The sequence below is a fragment of the Hemitrygon akajei genome, chromosome 6 (assembly GCF_048418815.1).
Source record: "Hemitrygon akajei chromosome 6, sHemAka1.3, whole genome shotgun sequence".
NCBI classification, from domain to species: domain Eukaryota; kingdom Metazoa; phylum Chordata; class Chondrichthyes; order Myliobatiformes; family Dasyatidae; genus Hemitrygon; species Hemitrygon akajei.
Genome location: NC_133129.1, coordinates 139714940 through 139733453, shown reverse-complemented (window position 1 = coordinate 139733453; position 18514 = coordinate 139714940). Strand labels below are relative to the sequence as shown.

At 38.1% G+C, this 18514-nt stretch overlaps 1 protein-coding gene across 1 annotated transcript in view; it reads left to right on the top strand.

Annotated features, from left to right (window-relative positions):
- Positions 1 to 504: 504 nt before the first annotated feature.
- LOC140729536 (troponin T, fast skeletal muscle isoforms-like) overlaps positions 505 to 18514 on the top strand; it is a gene marked incomplete at its 5' end in the record, with an annotated part of 31131 nt that continues 13121 nt past the window's right edge. The window contains 11 exons of the mRNA XM_073049377.1: positions 505 to 592; positions 2529 to 2546; positions 3409 to 3426; positions 5236 to 5256; positions 5921 to 5938; positions 7998 to 8015; positions 10061 to 10078; positions 14324 to 14345; positions 15850 to 15895; positions 17810 to 17926; positions 18206 to 18283. Coding sequence (XP_072905478.1) covers positions 505 to 592; positions 2529 to 2546; positions 3409 to 3426; positions 5236 to 5256; positions 5921 to 5938; positions 7998 to 8015; positions 10061 to 10078; positions 14324 to 14345; positions 15850 to 15895; positions 17810 to 17926; positions 18206 to 18283 — 462 coding nt within the window. The remainder of the gene's footprint in view (positions 593 to 2528; positions 2547 to 3408; positions 3427 to 5235; positions 5257 to 5920; positions 5939 to 7997; positions 8016 to 10060; positions 10079 to 14323; positions 14346 to 15849; positions 15896 to 17809; positions 17927 to 18205; positions 18284 to 18514) is intronic.

Genomic DNA, 18514 nt, shown 5'->3' with positions numbered 1-18514 from the left:
CTTTTTGCTAGTTGGATTTTATTGTTCAAAAATTTATTTCCTTTTCTTGATTAGATTTGAAAGAGTTCTTTTAGGATAACATCCAAAATATTAGATTCCGTGACTTTCTCTGCATTTGTACAATTAATGCCATCTCTTTTCTAGGGAATTATTACATTATTACTAGAAACCCCTCAAGCCTTTTTTGAAAACTTGAGTTGGCCAGCCAGATATGTGCTACTGTAATTTTTGACCCTGCACTGACCTGATCTCCCTTTATATGTACTTTTCAGCAGCGATCACTGAAAAAAATATCTGAATGATCTTTTTAGTTTAGGATGCTGAGTTCTTGCTTTAGCTTTCCAAATTGTCTTTTAAATGAGACCTTATTTACTCAGCTTTAGTGAGGGATTTATCTGGGAATTTTGAGGTGAAGCGATTTTGTTTCTCCAACTTTCAGCTAGTTCCTGCTCTAGAATTTTGTGTCTGGTATGTAGTTGATGCCTATGGTAAAAACAGGGGTAAGTATTCTCAAACGAGAAATCGATCATCGTCTGTTCTCTCTGGTGTTGGATTACAGAACATGAAGAACATGGGGGACATGAAGAGGGAGGTAACAATGATTCCAAAAGTTACTCTTTTTGTCCACTGTCACATTTTTTCTAACATAATACTACCAAATAACTCCAGCACTCTTAACATTGTGATATCAAACTCGTGCAAACACTAAAGCATTTTCTGTAATATTGAAACATTGTCTCCTTGATGTTGTTGAGTCATGTGTACATAACTTCTGATGACACTCTGCTGTTTTGCCTAGATATTCTTCTTCTGATTTGAATCTAGGTAGAAATATTGGCAGACTTATTTTATAACATACCCTTTAGTTACTGTAGAATTTACAGGTAGTATTCAAATGTAGGAGATGATAGTTAATACTTTCCTCAAGGCTTATTTCAGAATGAATGGATGGATGAAAGCTAGAACCTGGAGGTTTCTTTATTTGGATGGATCTGTATTTTCTCCTTTCCAGAAAGAGATTCCTTTTTTTTTGTCTTCTCGTATTACATACTATCATGGAAAAGCTGGTTAGAGCTTTATTTCTAATTTCCACTTGGTTTGATTTAGTTGTTGACCTCACTGAAATTTCCAGTGATACAAACCCTTTGCACAGGTGCAAACATTGGTTTTAATAAATAATAAATACAGTGGAAGTCCATAGAAATCATGTTCTATTTGTATGTTAAAGAAGTAGATATTAAAGTGTGAAAGCTTCCAAAATGGATAGAAATGAAATAGAAAATTTTCCAAATTTTAAGTCCTCGCTTGTGCTTGAAGTGTAAAGATTTTTAAACACTGACCATGAATGAAAATAATTATATTTTAACAGAATAAGTTATCAATTAAATATATTTACCCAGTGTTTTGTAACTGTTAAGGAAAAGTGAATTTCGGATACATGCAATACTTTAGAAGTTATCCACTCCTATATTAAGTTCAAGGATGGCTTATATTAGTTTTCTGCTCCAAATATAATTTATGTTGGATTAGGACATTACTGGGTGAGAGAAATAGTTAGAAAAGTGTAATGCAAGAACAAGTTGGAATTGGAAATCAAAATACATGTAAAATAAATGCTTGCATATATCATCGTTTCACATTGGTTAGAGTTTGGAAAGAGGAAAATATGTAGGTCAGCAAGTGTTCTTTGAACTTGCAGTTCTAACACTTCAATCTCAGTGTTATAGAATTGATACTAACAGTAAATTCTGCAACAAATGTGAGTTCTTTTGATATGTTTGGAAAATTTACCTTTTCGAGCAGCATTGGACATGCTGGTGAAAAACAAACCCAACTTGAAATGGGGATTCCACTGTAATTACAATTATTTGTTCATATATCAAACTTAAATTTTAAAAACTGGAAATTATTTCATGTTTTAAAGCCAAGTCTGACAATTCATAGTCATTCCTTTGTCATTTATCTAATCTAATCTGCAACTGTTTTGAACTCTAATGTACCATTCAATGTAGTCGTTTGACATTCCTTGTGATTTTCCCATTTAACAGCATTGAAATGACTGTGAATTTTGGCTCTAACCTAGCCAAAAATATTTCAAAATGATCTTGCTTTCACTCTGCCATATGTCCCTAATGTCAGTAGATAGATATTTTTAAGTTTCAAGAGGAATACAAGCAGAATACTTTGAAAAATTGTCATTCTGTACAGTATAAGTTAAATGCCTTTAGTAAAGGTAAATCTGAAATGTAATGGATTTGGCATAACAGGAATTTCTCCATTGGGTTGTTGCATTATACATGCACTCTACTTCAGTAATTAAATCATATTTGTGGATTTTAGGGTTGAGCCAACATGGAGTAGTGTTTTGCTTTGTGTGTAGATTTTTCTTTAATTATGTACTGGTCTCTCCAATATAAATCATAAAATGTTTTCTGCCAATATTGTTCCTTCTCCTGCCTTCGGTCATGCACCTTCCTATACCCTGCATTGCTGCTTTGCTGCTTGCTGTACGCTAACACCATCTTCAGAGGAGTTTGCTGAAGAAGGTACGTGATGCAATATCTCTTTGCTCACCCGTCACATGGTTATCTTCTCCTCTCATTCTCTTTTTCTTCATTTCACCATTGTTCATCTGTCATTGATCTCCCCTTCCTCTCTATAGGTACACTCTTCCCTGATTCAATTTTTCTTCAGTGCCCAGTTTTCCAGCCTTCCTACTTATATTTTCGTTTAACTTTTATGCTGTCATTTTTTTCTTTAGTTTTACCATTATTTCTCTTTTTTATTTTTTCTCCCATTCTAAATAGCATCATCATAATGCAAAGTTATTCTGACTTTTCACTTTATCTAATTATCTTCTATTTTCCCTTATCATTCTACCGGTACTTCTGTCATCATCATTAGTGTGCAAATTCTTCAATTCCTCAATCAGATTTCAACTTCCATCACTTATGATTGTAGTTCACTATCCATTCAATAACCCATGTCTTCACAATCTTTTTTGATCTACTCCATCCTTTCTCCTTAATTATCCTGAATGTATAGGAATCTCCAATTATTGCATTTCACTCATTATCCCATTTTTATGTGATGGGTTACAGTTTCTTTCATTAATAACATTTCAAGAATTTCTAGTGTGAAGAATTAAAATAGGCAATGATAACATGAGCAAGATATTGCAGATACTTAATTACTGGACTATCTGTTGGACTTTGGATAGACAGTTATTGAGTTGTTTGAGTCAGTGATGCAAAGGAAACGGTCCTCTTGCATTGTGTGGTGGTTTAATACTTGTTTTTGGTGTTGTCCTTTGTTGCATAAGTAACGTTTGCTCTTCAACATACAGTAGTAACATATATTTTGGTTCTTTGTATTTGATGCTGCCTGCATATACTTGACCTCTCTCAGAAGCATATGCTCAAGAAGGTATGTTTCTTTTGAAAATCTCCTCTCTATTTATTGTGTCCTGTCAGCTACATTTTGTGACTCGTGTTTCTTGGCCAGGGATAATATTTACCCACCCTTTTGGCTACACAGAATACCCATGCAAATGCTTTAACAACTGGCTATCTGCCATCTTAATCAAATCCCTTTATAGTCACTTAAGGACTATTGCTATTGCCCTCAAGTAGAGGCAGTAGAATCTTCAAAAATACTTGTTGTAAAATTAAGACCGGTTGGTATCTTGAGAGCTTTCTGGCTGGAATGCCAATCCTGACGTCAGTGAAATATCATCAGAAAGAAAAGGCCCAGACCCACTTGGATATCCAAAAACTTTCCTCAGTAGAGCCAGTAAGAATTGGGATATCTCAGTTTCTGTTTCTTGTTATTCCCCCCTCTTTAAATTTGGCATTACCAAGTCTGCCACTTTTGTCATTTTCAGGCAATTAATACTTATATGATAGGCTGCAGCTTCCGTCAAGTGATACCTGGGAGTTAAGGTCTAAAAGCATTGGCGGATTCTTCAATCTGCCTGCCAAAATCCACCCGAGCTCATGACTTCCCCCCATGTCTCGGCAGATAGTAATTTTCCCCCCCAGTAAGTGACCTGTGGCTCCTTAAACCCAGATGCTCCAGGAAATACAGCTCCTCGAGGTATAGCATGTTGTGGCTGGAGAGCCATAATCACTTAGCTCAGCTGCCAGGGAGGATCAGACCTGTGATCAATTACTGGGGAGGTGAGAGATTTTGAAGGACCAAGATACAGCAAACCCTGACACCAAAATGTTTTGTACTTGGAGGGTGGGGGCTGCTACAGTGGTTGAGTTGTTGTGCTTAAAATACTCCAACCTGAAGCCAGTACTTGGCACTGCACTTATATGTCAGGAGCTCCTCGGGCATCTTTTCCATTAGTTAACCTGAGGTGAGGCTCAGTTGTCTTGTGGAAGGCTGCTTCTGCATGAATAGCTCCAGACACCTATAACATTACTGCACTATTCTCTTTTATTTTTCAATTCCAAACACAAAGACACTTAGAAATTCTGTCATGATTGTGGGTTATTTGAACCATTAGTAGCATTAGTTCCTCCCTTTTTTTTAATGGCCCGGGATAGTTTTCACATTTCAAGCAAGTCTATCCTGATTTCTAGTAACTGGTTTAATATGAAAGAAACTGTGGATAGCCAACTCGGAAAGGGTTTTATCCTGTTCAAACTAAGAATCAGATAAAAATATGTGATTATCTGTAAAATTCACATTCTCAGTCATGCCAAAACTAAAAATAAACTGAAGTGTAAATGTTACACTTTATACTTTACCCGGTGTATAGTTTGCTGTCTTTTAATATTTGAGAACCCTGTGGAACGTTTGTCAGCATTCCAGAGCTTGTTCATGGGTAGAGCATCAGATACAGCTGTAGGAATACATACCAGAGCTAGAGATCAAAAGCCTAGACTACTGGCAAGGAACCAGCTTGGAGGGCTACTTTTGTTCTGTCACTTGGAATTATTTTTTTCTACGATTACCTCTAATTCAAGGATATTTGAATGATATGTGATTTTTTAAAAATTCACTTGTGTTCCTTTATAAGTGCCTTTTATTTCAACAAATAGATGATGTATGCATATGTTGAAATGAATTTGAGTTTACATACTGTTAAAGATGTTAAGGAGTGAAACTTTGTTTGTATAGTTCTCTTTATTTGTATATATAGTTTTTTTCTGCGTCAATATTGTTTCTTTTCTGCTTTCCGTGATACCTTTCTATCCCCTGCTTCTCCTTCACTAACACCTTCAGAGGAGGTTGTTGCCGAAGAAGGTATGTAATGAAATATCCATTCATCCTCTGGTTTCTTTCTTCACATCATTCACCTTTTCTTTCTTTGCCATTCTTATCATTTATGTTACTCATATTCATATCATTTCATTCTTTTTATCTTTATTTTTCTACGTCGATTTTTCTTCTCTTCATTTCTCTGTCTTCCTTTTGTTCTGTTTGTCCTTCATTCACCCTCACTTTCCATCACCATTTCTACTTGTCATGTTGTCCTTCTTCAGCTTGTCGATTTTATTTTCCTTTTTTCCCAATCATCCCATGTCCTTAATATTCCTAATTATTCCATGGATGTTATCTCCAATTATTACAGATCACTTTTTGCCCTTCATTGTTTCATGTCTTGGAGTTTCCCTGGTCATTTCGTCCTTAAATTGAGGGAATGTTATTAGGTGTGACTTAAATATTTACTGATCACAGACAGAATGGAAAGTTTGTGAACAAACACACTTGCAGCAATATTTTTAATTATGGGATTGACAATATTCAATGATAAAATGACTGATGCTGGGAAAGGGGTTTTCATTTGATAACTTGGTGACTCTTCTTAGGGTAATCCTTGTTGCTTTAGCATTTTTTCCAACACTCATTAACATGTATTTTGCCTCTTTGTATTTGCTGCTCATTGCATGTACCCGGCATCTCCCAGAAGTGCACCATGAAGAAGGTATGTTATTTCGTTCTTCCAAATCACCTGTTCAGTAAGTGTTTCAGACCAGTTACATTTTGCTGCTGAAAAGTCTGCGGCAATTGGGACAACTTTGACCACTCAGCCTGGTCAACATGTGGTTAGATAAAGTGTACAAAGTCCTGCCACCCTCATCCAGCTTGATGCATGCTTGCTACTGTCTTGACTTCTGACTAGACACATTAACTTAGAATCTATGGAATCATTAATACTTGAAAGGCATTTTACTGCCCTACTGCACAGACATCCAGTTTGAACACCCTGCTCAATAAAACAATAGACAGTAGGTGCAGGAGTAGGCCATTCGGCCCTTCTAGCCAGCACTGCCATTCACTGTGATCATGGCTGATCATACACAATCAGTACACCGTTCCTGCCCTCTCCCCATATCCTTTGACCCCGCTATCTATAAGAGCTCTATCTAACTCTCTCTTGAATGCATCCAGAGACTTGGCCTCCACTGCCTTCTGGGGCAGAGCAATCCACATATCCAACACTCTCTGGGTGAAAAAGTTTTTTCCCATCTCTGTTCTAAATGGCCTACCCCTTATTCTTAAACTGTGGCCTCTAGTTCTGGACTCACCCATCAGCGGGAACATGCTTCCTGCCTCCAGCATGTCCAATCCCTTAATAATCTTATATGTTCCAATCAGATCCCCCCTCATCCTTCTAAATTCCAGTGTATACAAGCCCAGTCGCTCCAATCTTTCAACATATGATAGTCCCGCCATTCCGGGAATTAACCTTGTGAACCTACGCTGCACTCCCTCAACAGCAAGAATATCTTTCCTCAAATTTTGCGACCAGAACTGCACACAATACTCCAGGTGGGGTCTCACCAGGGCCCTGTACAGCTGCAGAAGGACCTCTTTACTCCTATACTCAATTCCTCTTGTTATAAAAGCCAGCATGCCATTAGCTTTCTTCACTGCCTGCTGTACCTGCATGCTTGCTTTCATTGACTGATGTACAAGAACACCTAGATCTCGTTGTACTTCCCCTTTTCCTAACTTGACTCCATTTAGATAGTGATCTGCCTTCCTGTTCTTGCCACCAAAGTGGATAACCTCACATTTATCCACATTAAACTGCATCTGCCGTACACTTGCCCACTCACCCAACCTGTCCAAGTCACCCTGCATTCTCATAACATCTTCCTGATATAATGTAAGTTGATTTATTTTGGTGTTCAGTTTGCTTTCTCGGAAAACATAATATATGGTGTAATCCTACAGAGGTTGCTTACATTTTAAACAATAGTTGAGTTAAGTATGTGTAATTAAATTTGTTACTTTCTTGATCAAATTTCAATGTAATGGCACTACAGTAAAAGTTGGACATTTGTATGCATCGGAACACAGTGCAAGGTTGATCAGTATTTAGACTTTGCTGGTGGATAACCTGAGACGCAGTCGTCTGTGGTACACACCCACAGGTTTACGTTTGGAACTGAGGTTTACATTTCGGCTTGGGACAAGGTAGAAAATACACTTGAATTCCAATTCTATAAATAATTTCATGAGCATCAAAAGGAACATAATTTTGTTCTGTTTGTCCTTCATTTACCCTCATTTTCCATCACCATTTCTACTTGCCATGTTGTCCTTCTTCAGCTTGTCAATTTTATTTTCCTTTTTTTTCAATCATCCCATGCCCTTAATATTCCTAATTATTCCATGGATGTTATCTCCAATTATTACAGATCACTTTTTACCCTTCATTGTTTCATGTCTTGGAGTTTCCCTGGTCATTTCTTCCTGAAATTGAGGGAATGTTATTAGGTGTGACTTAAATATTTACTGATCACAGACAGAATGGAAAGTTTGTGAACAAACACACTTGCAGCAATATTTTTAATTATGGGATTGACAATATTCAATGATAAAATGACTGATGCTGGGAAAGGGGTTTTTATTTGATAACTTGGTGACTCTTCTTAGGGTAATCCTTGCTGCTTTAGCATTTTTTCCAACACTCATTAACATGTATTTTGCCTCTTTGTATTTGCTGCTCATTGCATGTACCCGGCATCTCCCAGAAGTGCACCATGAAGAAGGTATGTTATTTCGTTCTTCCAAATCACCTGTTCAGTAAGTGTTTCAGACCAGTTACATTTTGCTGCTGAAAAGTCTGCGGCAATTGGGACAACTTTGACCACTCAGCCTGGTCAACATGTGGTTAGATAAAGTGTACAAAGTCCTGCCACCCTCATCCAGCTTGATGCATGCTTGCTACTGTCTTGACTTCTGACTAGACACATTAACTTAGAATCTATGGAATCATTAATACTTGAAAGGCATTTTACTGCCCTACTGCACAGACATCCAGTTTGAACACCCTGCTCAATAAAACAATAGACAGTAGGTGCAGGAATAGGCCATTCGGCCCTTCTAGCCAGCACCGCCATTCACTGTGATCATGGCTGATCATACACAATCAGTACACCGTTCCTGCCCTCTCCCCATATCCCTTGACCCCGTTATCTTTAAGAGCTCTATCTAACTCTCTCCTGAATGCATCCAGTGACTTGGCCTCCACTGCCTTCTGGGGCAGAGCAATCCACATATCCACCACTTTCTGGGTGAAAAAGTTTTTCCGCTTCTCTGTTCTAAATGGCCTACCCCTTATTTTTAAACTGTGGCCTCTAGTTCTGGACTCACCCATCAGCGGGAACATGCTTCCTGCCTCCAGTGTGTCCAATCCCTTAATAATCTTATATGTTTCAATCAGATCCCCCCTCATCCTTCTAAATTCCAGTGTATACAAGCCCAGTCGCTCCAATCTTTCAACATATGACAGTCCCGCCATTCCGGGAATTAACCTTGTGAACCTACGCTGCACTCCCTCAACAGCAAGAATATCCTTCCTCAAATTTTGCGACGAAAACTGCACACAATACTCCAGGTGGGGTCTCACCAGGGCCTGTACAGCTGCAGAAGGACCTCTTTACTCCTATACTCAATTCCTCTTGTTATAAAAGCCAGCATGCCATTAGCTTTCTTCACTGCCTGTTGTACCTGCATGCTTGCTTTCATTGACTGATGTACAAGAACACCTAGATCTCGTTGTACTTCCCCTTTTCCTAACTTGACTCCATTTAGATAGTAATCTGCCTTCCTGTTCTTGCCACCAAAATGGATAACTTCACATTTATCCACATTAAACTGCATCTGCCATACACTTGCCCACTCACCCGACCTGTCCAAGTCACCCTGCATTCTCATAACATCCTCCTGACCTAATGTAAGTTGATTTATTTTGGTGTTCAGTTTGCTTTCTCAGGAAAACAAAATATATGGTGTAATCCTACAGAGGTTGCTTACATTTTAAACAATAGTTGAGTTAAGTATGTGTAATTAAATTTGTTACTTTCTTGATCAAATTTCAATGTAATGGCACTACAGTAGAAGTTGGACATTTGTATGCATCGGAACACAGTGCAAGGTTGATCAGTATTTAGACTTTGCTGGTGGATAACCTGAGACGCAGTCGTCTGTGGTTTACGTTTGGAACTGAGGTTTACATTTCGGCTTGGGACAATGTAGAAAATACACTTGAATTCCAATTCTATAAATAATTTCATGAGCATCAAAAGGAACATAATTTTGTTCTGTTTGTCCTTCATTTACCCTCATTTTCCATCACCATTTCTACTTGCCATGTTGTCCTTCTTCAGCTTGTCAATTTTATTTTCCTTTTTTTTCAATCATCCCATGCCCTTAATATTCCTAATTATTCCATGGATGTTATCTCCAATTATTACAGATCACTTTTTGCCCTTCATTGTTTCATGTCTTGGAGTTTCCCTGGTCATTTCTTCCTGAAATTGAGGGAATGTTATTAGGTGTGACTTAAATATTTACTGATCACAGACAGAATGGAAAGTTTGTGAACAAACACACTTGCAGCAATATTTTTAATTATGGGATTGACAATATTCAATGATAAAATGACTGATGCTGGGAAAGGGGTTTTCATTTGATAACTTGGTGACTCTTCTTAGGGTAATCCTTGCTGCTTTAGCACTTTTTCCAACACTCATTAACATGTATTTTGCTTCTTTGTATTTGCTGCTCATTGCATGTACCCGGCATCTCCCAGAAGTGCACCATGAAGAAGGTATGTTGCTTCGTTCTTCCAAATCACCTGTTCAGTAAGTGTTTCAGACCAGTTACATTTTGCTGCTGAAAAGTCTGCGGCAATTGGGACAACTTTGACCACTCAGCCTGGTCAACATGTGGTTAGATAAAGTGTACAAAGTCCTGCCACCCTCATCCAGCTTGATATATGCTTGCTACTATCTTGACTTCTGACTAGACACATTAACTTAGAATCTATGGAATCATTAATACTTGAAAGGCATTTTACTGCCCTACTGCACAGACATCCAGTTTGAACACCCTGCTCAGTAAAACCTAATGTAAGTTGATTTATTTTGGTGTTCAGTTTGCTTTCTCGGGAAAACAAAATATATAGTATAATCCTACAGAGGTTGCTTACATTTTAAACAATAGTTGAGTTAAGTATGTGTAATTAAATTTGTTACTTTCTTGATCAAAATTCAATGTAATAGCACTACAGTAAAAGTTGGACATTTGTATGCATCAGAACACAGTGCAAGGTTGATCAGTATTCAGACTTTGCTGATGGATAACCTGAGACACAGCCGTCTGTGTAACACACCCACAGGTTTACGTTTGGAACTGAGGTTTACATTTCGGCTTGGGACAACATACAAAATACACTTGAATTCCAATTCTATAAATAATTTCCTGAGCTTCAAAAGGAACATAATTGTTGTCACCTAGTGATGAAAAACAAAATCAGGGAATTTAATGAACAAGTGAGGTCCAATTTTTCTTAATATGAGAGGAGGATTAAATCCTGTGGGCAGACATATTGTGCCTGCCCTCAAGTGCACAATTGTTTCTGACCAACTAAATCATTTTGATTTGTATACATCCATTTGATGACTCCAGACTTCCATTAATTGTAAGAACTAAACAGGATCAGAAAGATGATTAGTTGGTGATGATATGGATAAATTGGTGTTGAGCATCCTGTGAGATAGTCCTTGTACAAAACTTCAGTGCAAAGCTGGTTATATGTTGATGCTTAACTATGGCCAGTTTACATGTCCAATTGGAAATCAAAGTTTGTGGATATTGAGCCTATTCTGACCTCCAAATACTGAAGTGACTGAGGTATTCTGGCCCTGGCCAAATCTTCAGTCCTGTATTGCTCACTGGTAACTTTAAGTCAATCTACAAATGTCATCTAATAGTAATTATTATAGTAAACACATTGATTAAATTTTATTTTGCTCTGTCATATTTTCTAATTGCAATTCATAGTTTATGAGAATAATGAAAAATACAGTATTTTGATTTGATCATCAAAAACCATACGGTTATAAATTCTAGCCTCAGAGAACTAAATTCTTAACCATCTTTCTCTTTGTTCAGTTCTCCGGGGCTAAACTTGTAAATGTATGGCTTGAGGTAATCCCACTGCAGACTATTTATTTGACACACTATATAGCTGCAGAATCATCAATCAGCTTAACAGATTTCAGTGCAGTGTTCATTAACTTTTGTTTATGGTTCAATTCACAAAGCAAATTTAAAAAATGTTAATATTGTGAATTATACTCTCAGTTTCATAATCTGTCTTCATTTTGTTTCTTTGTTCTACTCACACATAATTTTTAACATGTAAAGTATTATGTACCATTGACAATATCATAATTGTCTTTATTTCATGAAGTAATCTAGTTTCTGTGTGTGTGTGTGTGTGTATGCGTGCTTGTGATGCGAGTTGGTAAGGTTTCATTGAGTGCATAGTGGGTGGCTAGTTGGAAAATATGGGTATCAGAAATATCAAACCAGCTGGATAAAAACAGGAGTGGATTTAATCCTTCCCCACGTTCAAAGGTCATGGGGAGAATGCAAGAGAATGGGGTTGAGAGGGACAATATTGATGGAATGGTGGATCAGACTCGATGGACCAACTGACCTAATTCTGCTTCTGTGCCTCATGGAAACAAAGCTTATGCAGATTTCAACATCATTTCTTCAAAAGATAATTAAAGAAAATAATTTAAATAGTTTAAAGCGAAGCCATTGTACAAAATATTTGCCAGTCATACAGAGAGACATTATCAATGATTTTATGACTGGCATTTTTGTTTACATTTTTTACCCTAATTTCTGCGGGGGGAAATAACACCTACCAGACAGGAGTCTAAGGCTTTGAACCACTTCACTGGCTTTAATGACACTGCTGTTGAAACTGATATATTTGGCATCCATATTTCACTTGAACAATCCCACCTGTCAGTGATTTGACAAATCTGTTGAGCTCAGCTGGTGACAGTCTCTCTGTAGCTGAAACAAATGTGGCATTGTATGTTGGCAGTGTGGACAAAGAGGAAAAATAAATCAAAAAGGAAGAACCAAGCATTATGATTTATTGTCACTTGTTCACAAATGTTGAGGTACACTAGTAAAATGGTTATGCAAAAACTCCAGAAACACCTAATTAAATACAGAAACTAAACCAACTGGAGCTGACAACTAGCAGTATGTATAAATTACAGAAAGTCTAGCTAGTAACAAGGCCTGCTTCAAACAGGAATTTTATATATTTAACTGGGGAGTCATGAACAGTTTTATCCCAGTGACATTATGTGACTAGGCACTTTCCTGTATGTTTATTAACAAGGACAAAGTAGCATTTGTCACATTTCATATGGATTATTCACTTCAAAGGTGAAATATCAACACATTTCATTATTAGTGATAGTATTAAGTTGTTCTTCCTCTGAATGAGCACCTCTTCACCTTTACACAATTCAGTTCTGTTAAAGACACCAGAAGATGCAGTCTCTCCACAATCTACCCTTTAGCTTACTGCCTGATTTTGTAAAATCCACATGATCCAGCCAGAAGCTGCTTCCCTTCAGCTTCGGTGGACAGAAACCATGAAAATGAGTTCAACAGGACACATGGCTGACCTGTACACACTTACAGGTGAGGCTGGGTAGTGGGACGATAGGTCAGGCTGCAGCCACAGTGAAGGTAACCAAAGGAAGGAAACCCTGAGTGCAGAACCTTGTTCCCAACTCAGGATGACCACACTGGAGGGAATAAACTTAAATGTGGAACGACACATTCAAGGTGCATTTTTGAACATGTTTGATATCAAATGGTTGATGTATGCTTGGACACTTGAAGGATTCTGATTAAAGATAGGAAGAGAGAGTTTATTTCCATCTTGTTGCCATGTTGAGGGTTGTCTGTAACAATAGCTGGCAGGTTCCTGTAGACCTCTGTGAGGGTCCTGCAGCAGGGAAGCAGGGCACTTACGGAGCTTTTTATTGTCTGACATATTTAATTCACCAGATTTGCATGTATGTGTGTGCGTGTATATATATATATATATATATGTTTGTGTCTATATATATATATATATATATATATATATATATATATATATGTTTGTCTATATATATATATGTTTGTGTCTATATATATATATATGTTTGTGTCTATATATATATATGTTTGTGTCTATATATATATTCTTTGTTAATTGGTTTCTAAAGAATTGCTTTAGGCTTAACATTCTGTGGATTTAAAAAAACTGTAAAGTTCTATAACTGAAAAAGCAAGATCCTTTTTATTGGAGGATTGATTATCAGCTCATCCCATTGTGCCTAACAAGCATATTCTTGAAGTCTTAAAATATTTTGACAATATCTTTTGACTTTATTGAACACAAAATGGGTGACAGTTTACAGCCACTCCATAATTTAGATTGCTCCATTCTGTTGTGATAACCTGCTGATAAAATTCCTTGATTTATCTTTGTTTCTTTACCACTCTCCCGCTGCCACTTCCAGCTCCTGTTTTGTTCTGAGGGTGCTGACTCACATTGACGGACAGTTTTCAGGCAGTGGATGCATTATCACTCAGCTATGGGCAGAAATGATCAATAAGTGGCCGGTTGACTACAGTCGCGAAGCTCCTGATGGGAGGACTCTGTTCATGAGCAGAGGGTTAGGCTCATCTGTAATGCTTACCAGGTCTGAATGGTTGTCTGCGATTAACTTTCAAAGTATAGCAGCTGAGAAAGGCCAATTGGATTAGAATACTGAATGAAAACCATCCACTGCAGAAGAGTCCCCAATAAGGAGTCAACACTGTCAGAGGAACGAACTGGAGGGCAGGATTGCATTTGTAGAATACTAGATTTTCACTTACTTTCTTAAGAAATTAAGTTTTTTTAATATCGTGTTGCATATTTATTTTTAATTGTAATTAACGAGGCTAAGTTCTATTTTGCTTCTTTTCTATTCTGCAGAGGAGGAAAAGCCCAGACCAAAGTGAGTAAAGTTTTCATGAATATTGAGATTGATTTAATAGAGGAATGCCTAGAAAGTGCCAGGTCAAGACCAAATGTGTCACCATCTGTATTTCACATCAGATCCACTATGCTCTTTGTGTCAACAGATTTCCAGTAATGTGTCACTGAGCAACACAATGGCACTTGGATTTGTGGACCCATCCATGTTGTTGACCTTAGTCAATCTCCACAATTCAGGGGCAATTAGTATCTACTGACATTTCTATTAATATCCAAGTTTTACGAAAGAATAATTAAGAAATAATCCCAAAACCCAGACTTTGGAAATCTATATTAAAATGGTTTGACAGAAAAACTAACGATAGCTATCTTACAAATCTGCCTGTCCAAAAATCACTAGATTTTCTATCACTTTGATAGAAAAATTCATGACAACATTTAGCTTTGTAAATGGTTAAATTAATATTTTCTATTTGTGCACAAGGAGATATTCTTATCTTGTTTGACTGCCCTTCTCTGTCAACTCTTTTTTTTTGTTTCCCTTCTAAGTGAAAGCCAATTTACTCTGACTATTTTTCCTGCCTTTCTCCTTCCCTTCTGTTTCTTTCTCTTCTCTCCTTTCCTAACACACTTCCCTGCTTCTTCCCTATCACACTTCCCTGCCTCTTTCCTATCACACTTCCCTGCCTCTTCCCTATCACATTTCCCTGCCTCTTTCCTACCACACTTCCCTGACTCTTCCCTACCACACTTCCCTGACTCTTCCCTACCACACTTCCCTGACTCTTTCCTATCACACTTCCCTGACTCTTCCCTACCACACTTCCCTGACTCTTCCCTACCACACTTCCCTGACTCTTCCCTACCACACTTCCCTGACTCTTTCTCCTCTCCTTGTTTGCCAGTCTTTTAAAAAAATAAATTCTGTCCTTCCTTGGCCTCATTCTCTTTCTCTCTCTCCCCTTTCTCTCACTTTTCCTTGTAATTCTTTAAGCACATATCCTTTGCATTTAAACTTGCCAGACAGAGCAGCCCGAATTCAACAACCCATTGGTAAATTTAGCACTTTGCTTTATTCATTCCCTTTATTTTTGGATGGTATTCACATTAATTCAGAATGGGGAAAATGCAGTTGAAGAGGAACTAGACAGATAAAGATGTTCTTAAGTTTGGACAGTGACCTGGAGCACAGAAGAGGACTGGCTAGAGTTACTATAACCATGCAGGGCAACTATGACAATAATCCTCTTTCATTTAGTAAGGACAAATTTTAGATTGGTAAATATCAGAAACTGATCGGTCACTAAATGAAGAAGGATTTCCACTCACCTACAAAGTGAAAATGACTACTATATGGTTAATGTGTGAGTATAGGGTGGGTGAGATTAGGAAGGATCACTGAAACTGAAATTGTTTAATACCCCTACATGCACATCTTCACCATGATAAAGGACAATTACATTTTTCATATTCCATTTAAATTCTTACTGCCATTAACATCTCGCACTGTTTTTCTCTCATAGATTAAGTGCACCCAAAATCCCAGAAGGGGAGAAAGTTGACTTTGATGTAAGTGAAGCATTTTTCAAATAATAAACATACATATTATTTGCAATTTGTACACTGCTGCTTTAATTGATACTTTCCTGAAACTTCCTTTTCATAATACCGTTTGTCTATAAACAATACCAAGTGATAGAAAATAATGAACTACAGTTTCTATATTGAGCAGGGATCAAATTCAGCATTCACCACTATTTTCTAGAATTAATTAATAATAATTAATCAGCCATTCTATATATGTATGTGTAAAAACAGTAGGATTATTTGTAAATCTGTTTGGGATAGATCTGAGTGATAGGGCAAACTATTGGGTGGTGGGTGGAGATACTTCTCTACCAAAGGAGGTATAAGGCATGCCATCCCTCTGCCAGCCCTCAGGCCAAACTTGGGCAAGGTGTTGCACCTGCTTAGTGCCCCCCGATTAGGGTCATGTGAAGCCATGGGATCAGGTGGTGGGAGGTCATATTAGCGGCTGGTGTATTGTCACAAGTCCTTGTTATGCGATCACTGATGCCAGGCTGACAGTCTCTGACGAGTACTGATAATGACTGGGGTCACCCATCTTGTAAGTACATTACCCAGAAGAAGGCAGTGGCAAACCACTTCTGCAGAAAAACATGCCAAGAAGAAACATGCTCGTGGATAAGACCATGATCACCCATGTCATGTGACGCAGCACCTAATGATGATGAAGGCAAAATATAATTGTACAGAATCCCCTCAGTGGCCACTATCTTAGGTACACCTGCACACTTGATCGTTAATACAAATATCTAATCGGCCAATCATATAGCAATATGCATTGAGTTATAATTTCATAATACCATCTTTACATCCCTTTAGTATACCCAGGTGTCATTTTCAATTGCAGTTGCAATGAATACAGTACCTGCTTTCAAGCACTAAACTTAGCAATGTGTTTCAATTATTTGTACAAAAATAAATCAGCTAACAGGTACAAAATTAACTAACAATTGTCTATGAATTAAACAGTTTATAGAAGTTATCTGTGTGGCCAAGTGGTTAGGGTGTTCGACTTGTAAGTTCGAGCCCAGCCGAGGCAGCATGTGTGTCTTTGAGCAAGGCACTTAACCACCACAGAGTCTACCCAGTTGAAAAATGGGTACCGGCAAAAATTTCTGGGGGTCAACCTCGATACAGACTGACGTTCTATCCAGGCGGGGGGGGGGGGGGGGGGGGGGGGAGTCTCGTACTCTCAGTCGCTTCACGCCACAGAAACTAGCATAAGCATCGGCCTGATGAGCCACAAAGGCTTGGGACAGGACTTTGATTTTGACTGATAGAAGTTATCTCCATTTCCAGGTGAACAGAAAATGGCATAAGTCAATTATTAATAATAGCTGTTGTATTCCTGAATGGAGCTTGGGTTGTAATGTTTGATAGTGTAGAGTACATTGCTGAGGAGAAATGATATTTGTGATGACTACAATTTTAGAGGCCAATTGTTGAGGGAAATTCCCTTAGTTTGGCAGTTCATGGAACTTGCTGGATCCTGCAGCAAGAAGAGTCAGATTATCAATATCAATGAACAAGGCAAGAAACACCTGTCTTTCTTTCTACAGGATTTATTTCAAGTGTGAATCTGAGCTATGTTGTATGTACAGCATGTAAAATGTGCTAATATTATAATAGATTAGTGTGGTTGGTAATATACCACACACAGCAGTGTTCTAGGTTATACTGTTTTCAGCATGATTTCCATGCTAACTTTCACATTTTTGTTATTCTGCCTTCTGTCCAAAGCCCAGATCTTACTTTGTTTAGTCAAATGGAGGTGTGGTATAAGCACTACGTCCCATTGATTGATACAGTTCAGTTCGATTAGGGGATTGAAGTTAACTCTGGATACAACATTTATTTTGCTGCATAATTACGTTTTTATGTTCGTGTGGTGTTCAGGACATCCAGAAGAAGCGGCAGAACAAAGATCTGGTTGAGCTGCAAGCCCTGATTGATCTTCACTTTGAGAACAGGAAGAAGGAGGAAGAGGAGCTGATTGCCCTGAAAGATCGGATTGTAAGTATTGCTGCAAGAGTTAAATAATCGGAGGGTCTGCTCCTGCTTATGTCACTATAGAATTCTGTGTAGGAAGTCATCTCAAACTGCTGTAGTTTTGTTGCATAGCCACAACTTTTACTGTTAAAACATCCAAGCTCCAGCTGTACGTTACAACAGTAGAGATGGCTGCATCACAGTGACAAGCCTACAGACGTTACTCTAACATTCTTCATGTACTGCAATTAAAAAGACACTGTCGCTGAACCCTGAGTCATTTATCTGTTCTCTACTCTGCAGGAAAAACGAAGAGCAGAAAGGGCTGAACAACAAAGAATCCGCGCTGAGAAAGAGAAGGAGCGTCAGGCCAGGCAGGCAGTAAGTCACGGACCGCTCTGGGCTTGACTGCTTCAGTTCTCACCATCCTGGGTGGTATATAGCAAACAGAGCTGTTAGAAATGATAGTTAGCATCAATAGTAAGATGGGTCACAAATGCCCTTTTCCCACCTTGTGGTCTTCTCCCTGCTCATCTGAAAGCACGTACCCGTGCTGAGTTATTGTTCCTTGAACATTATATGTCATAGGGAATGGCAATGCGATGCAGTTTG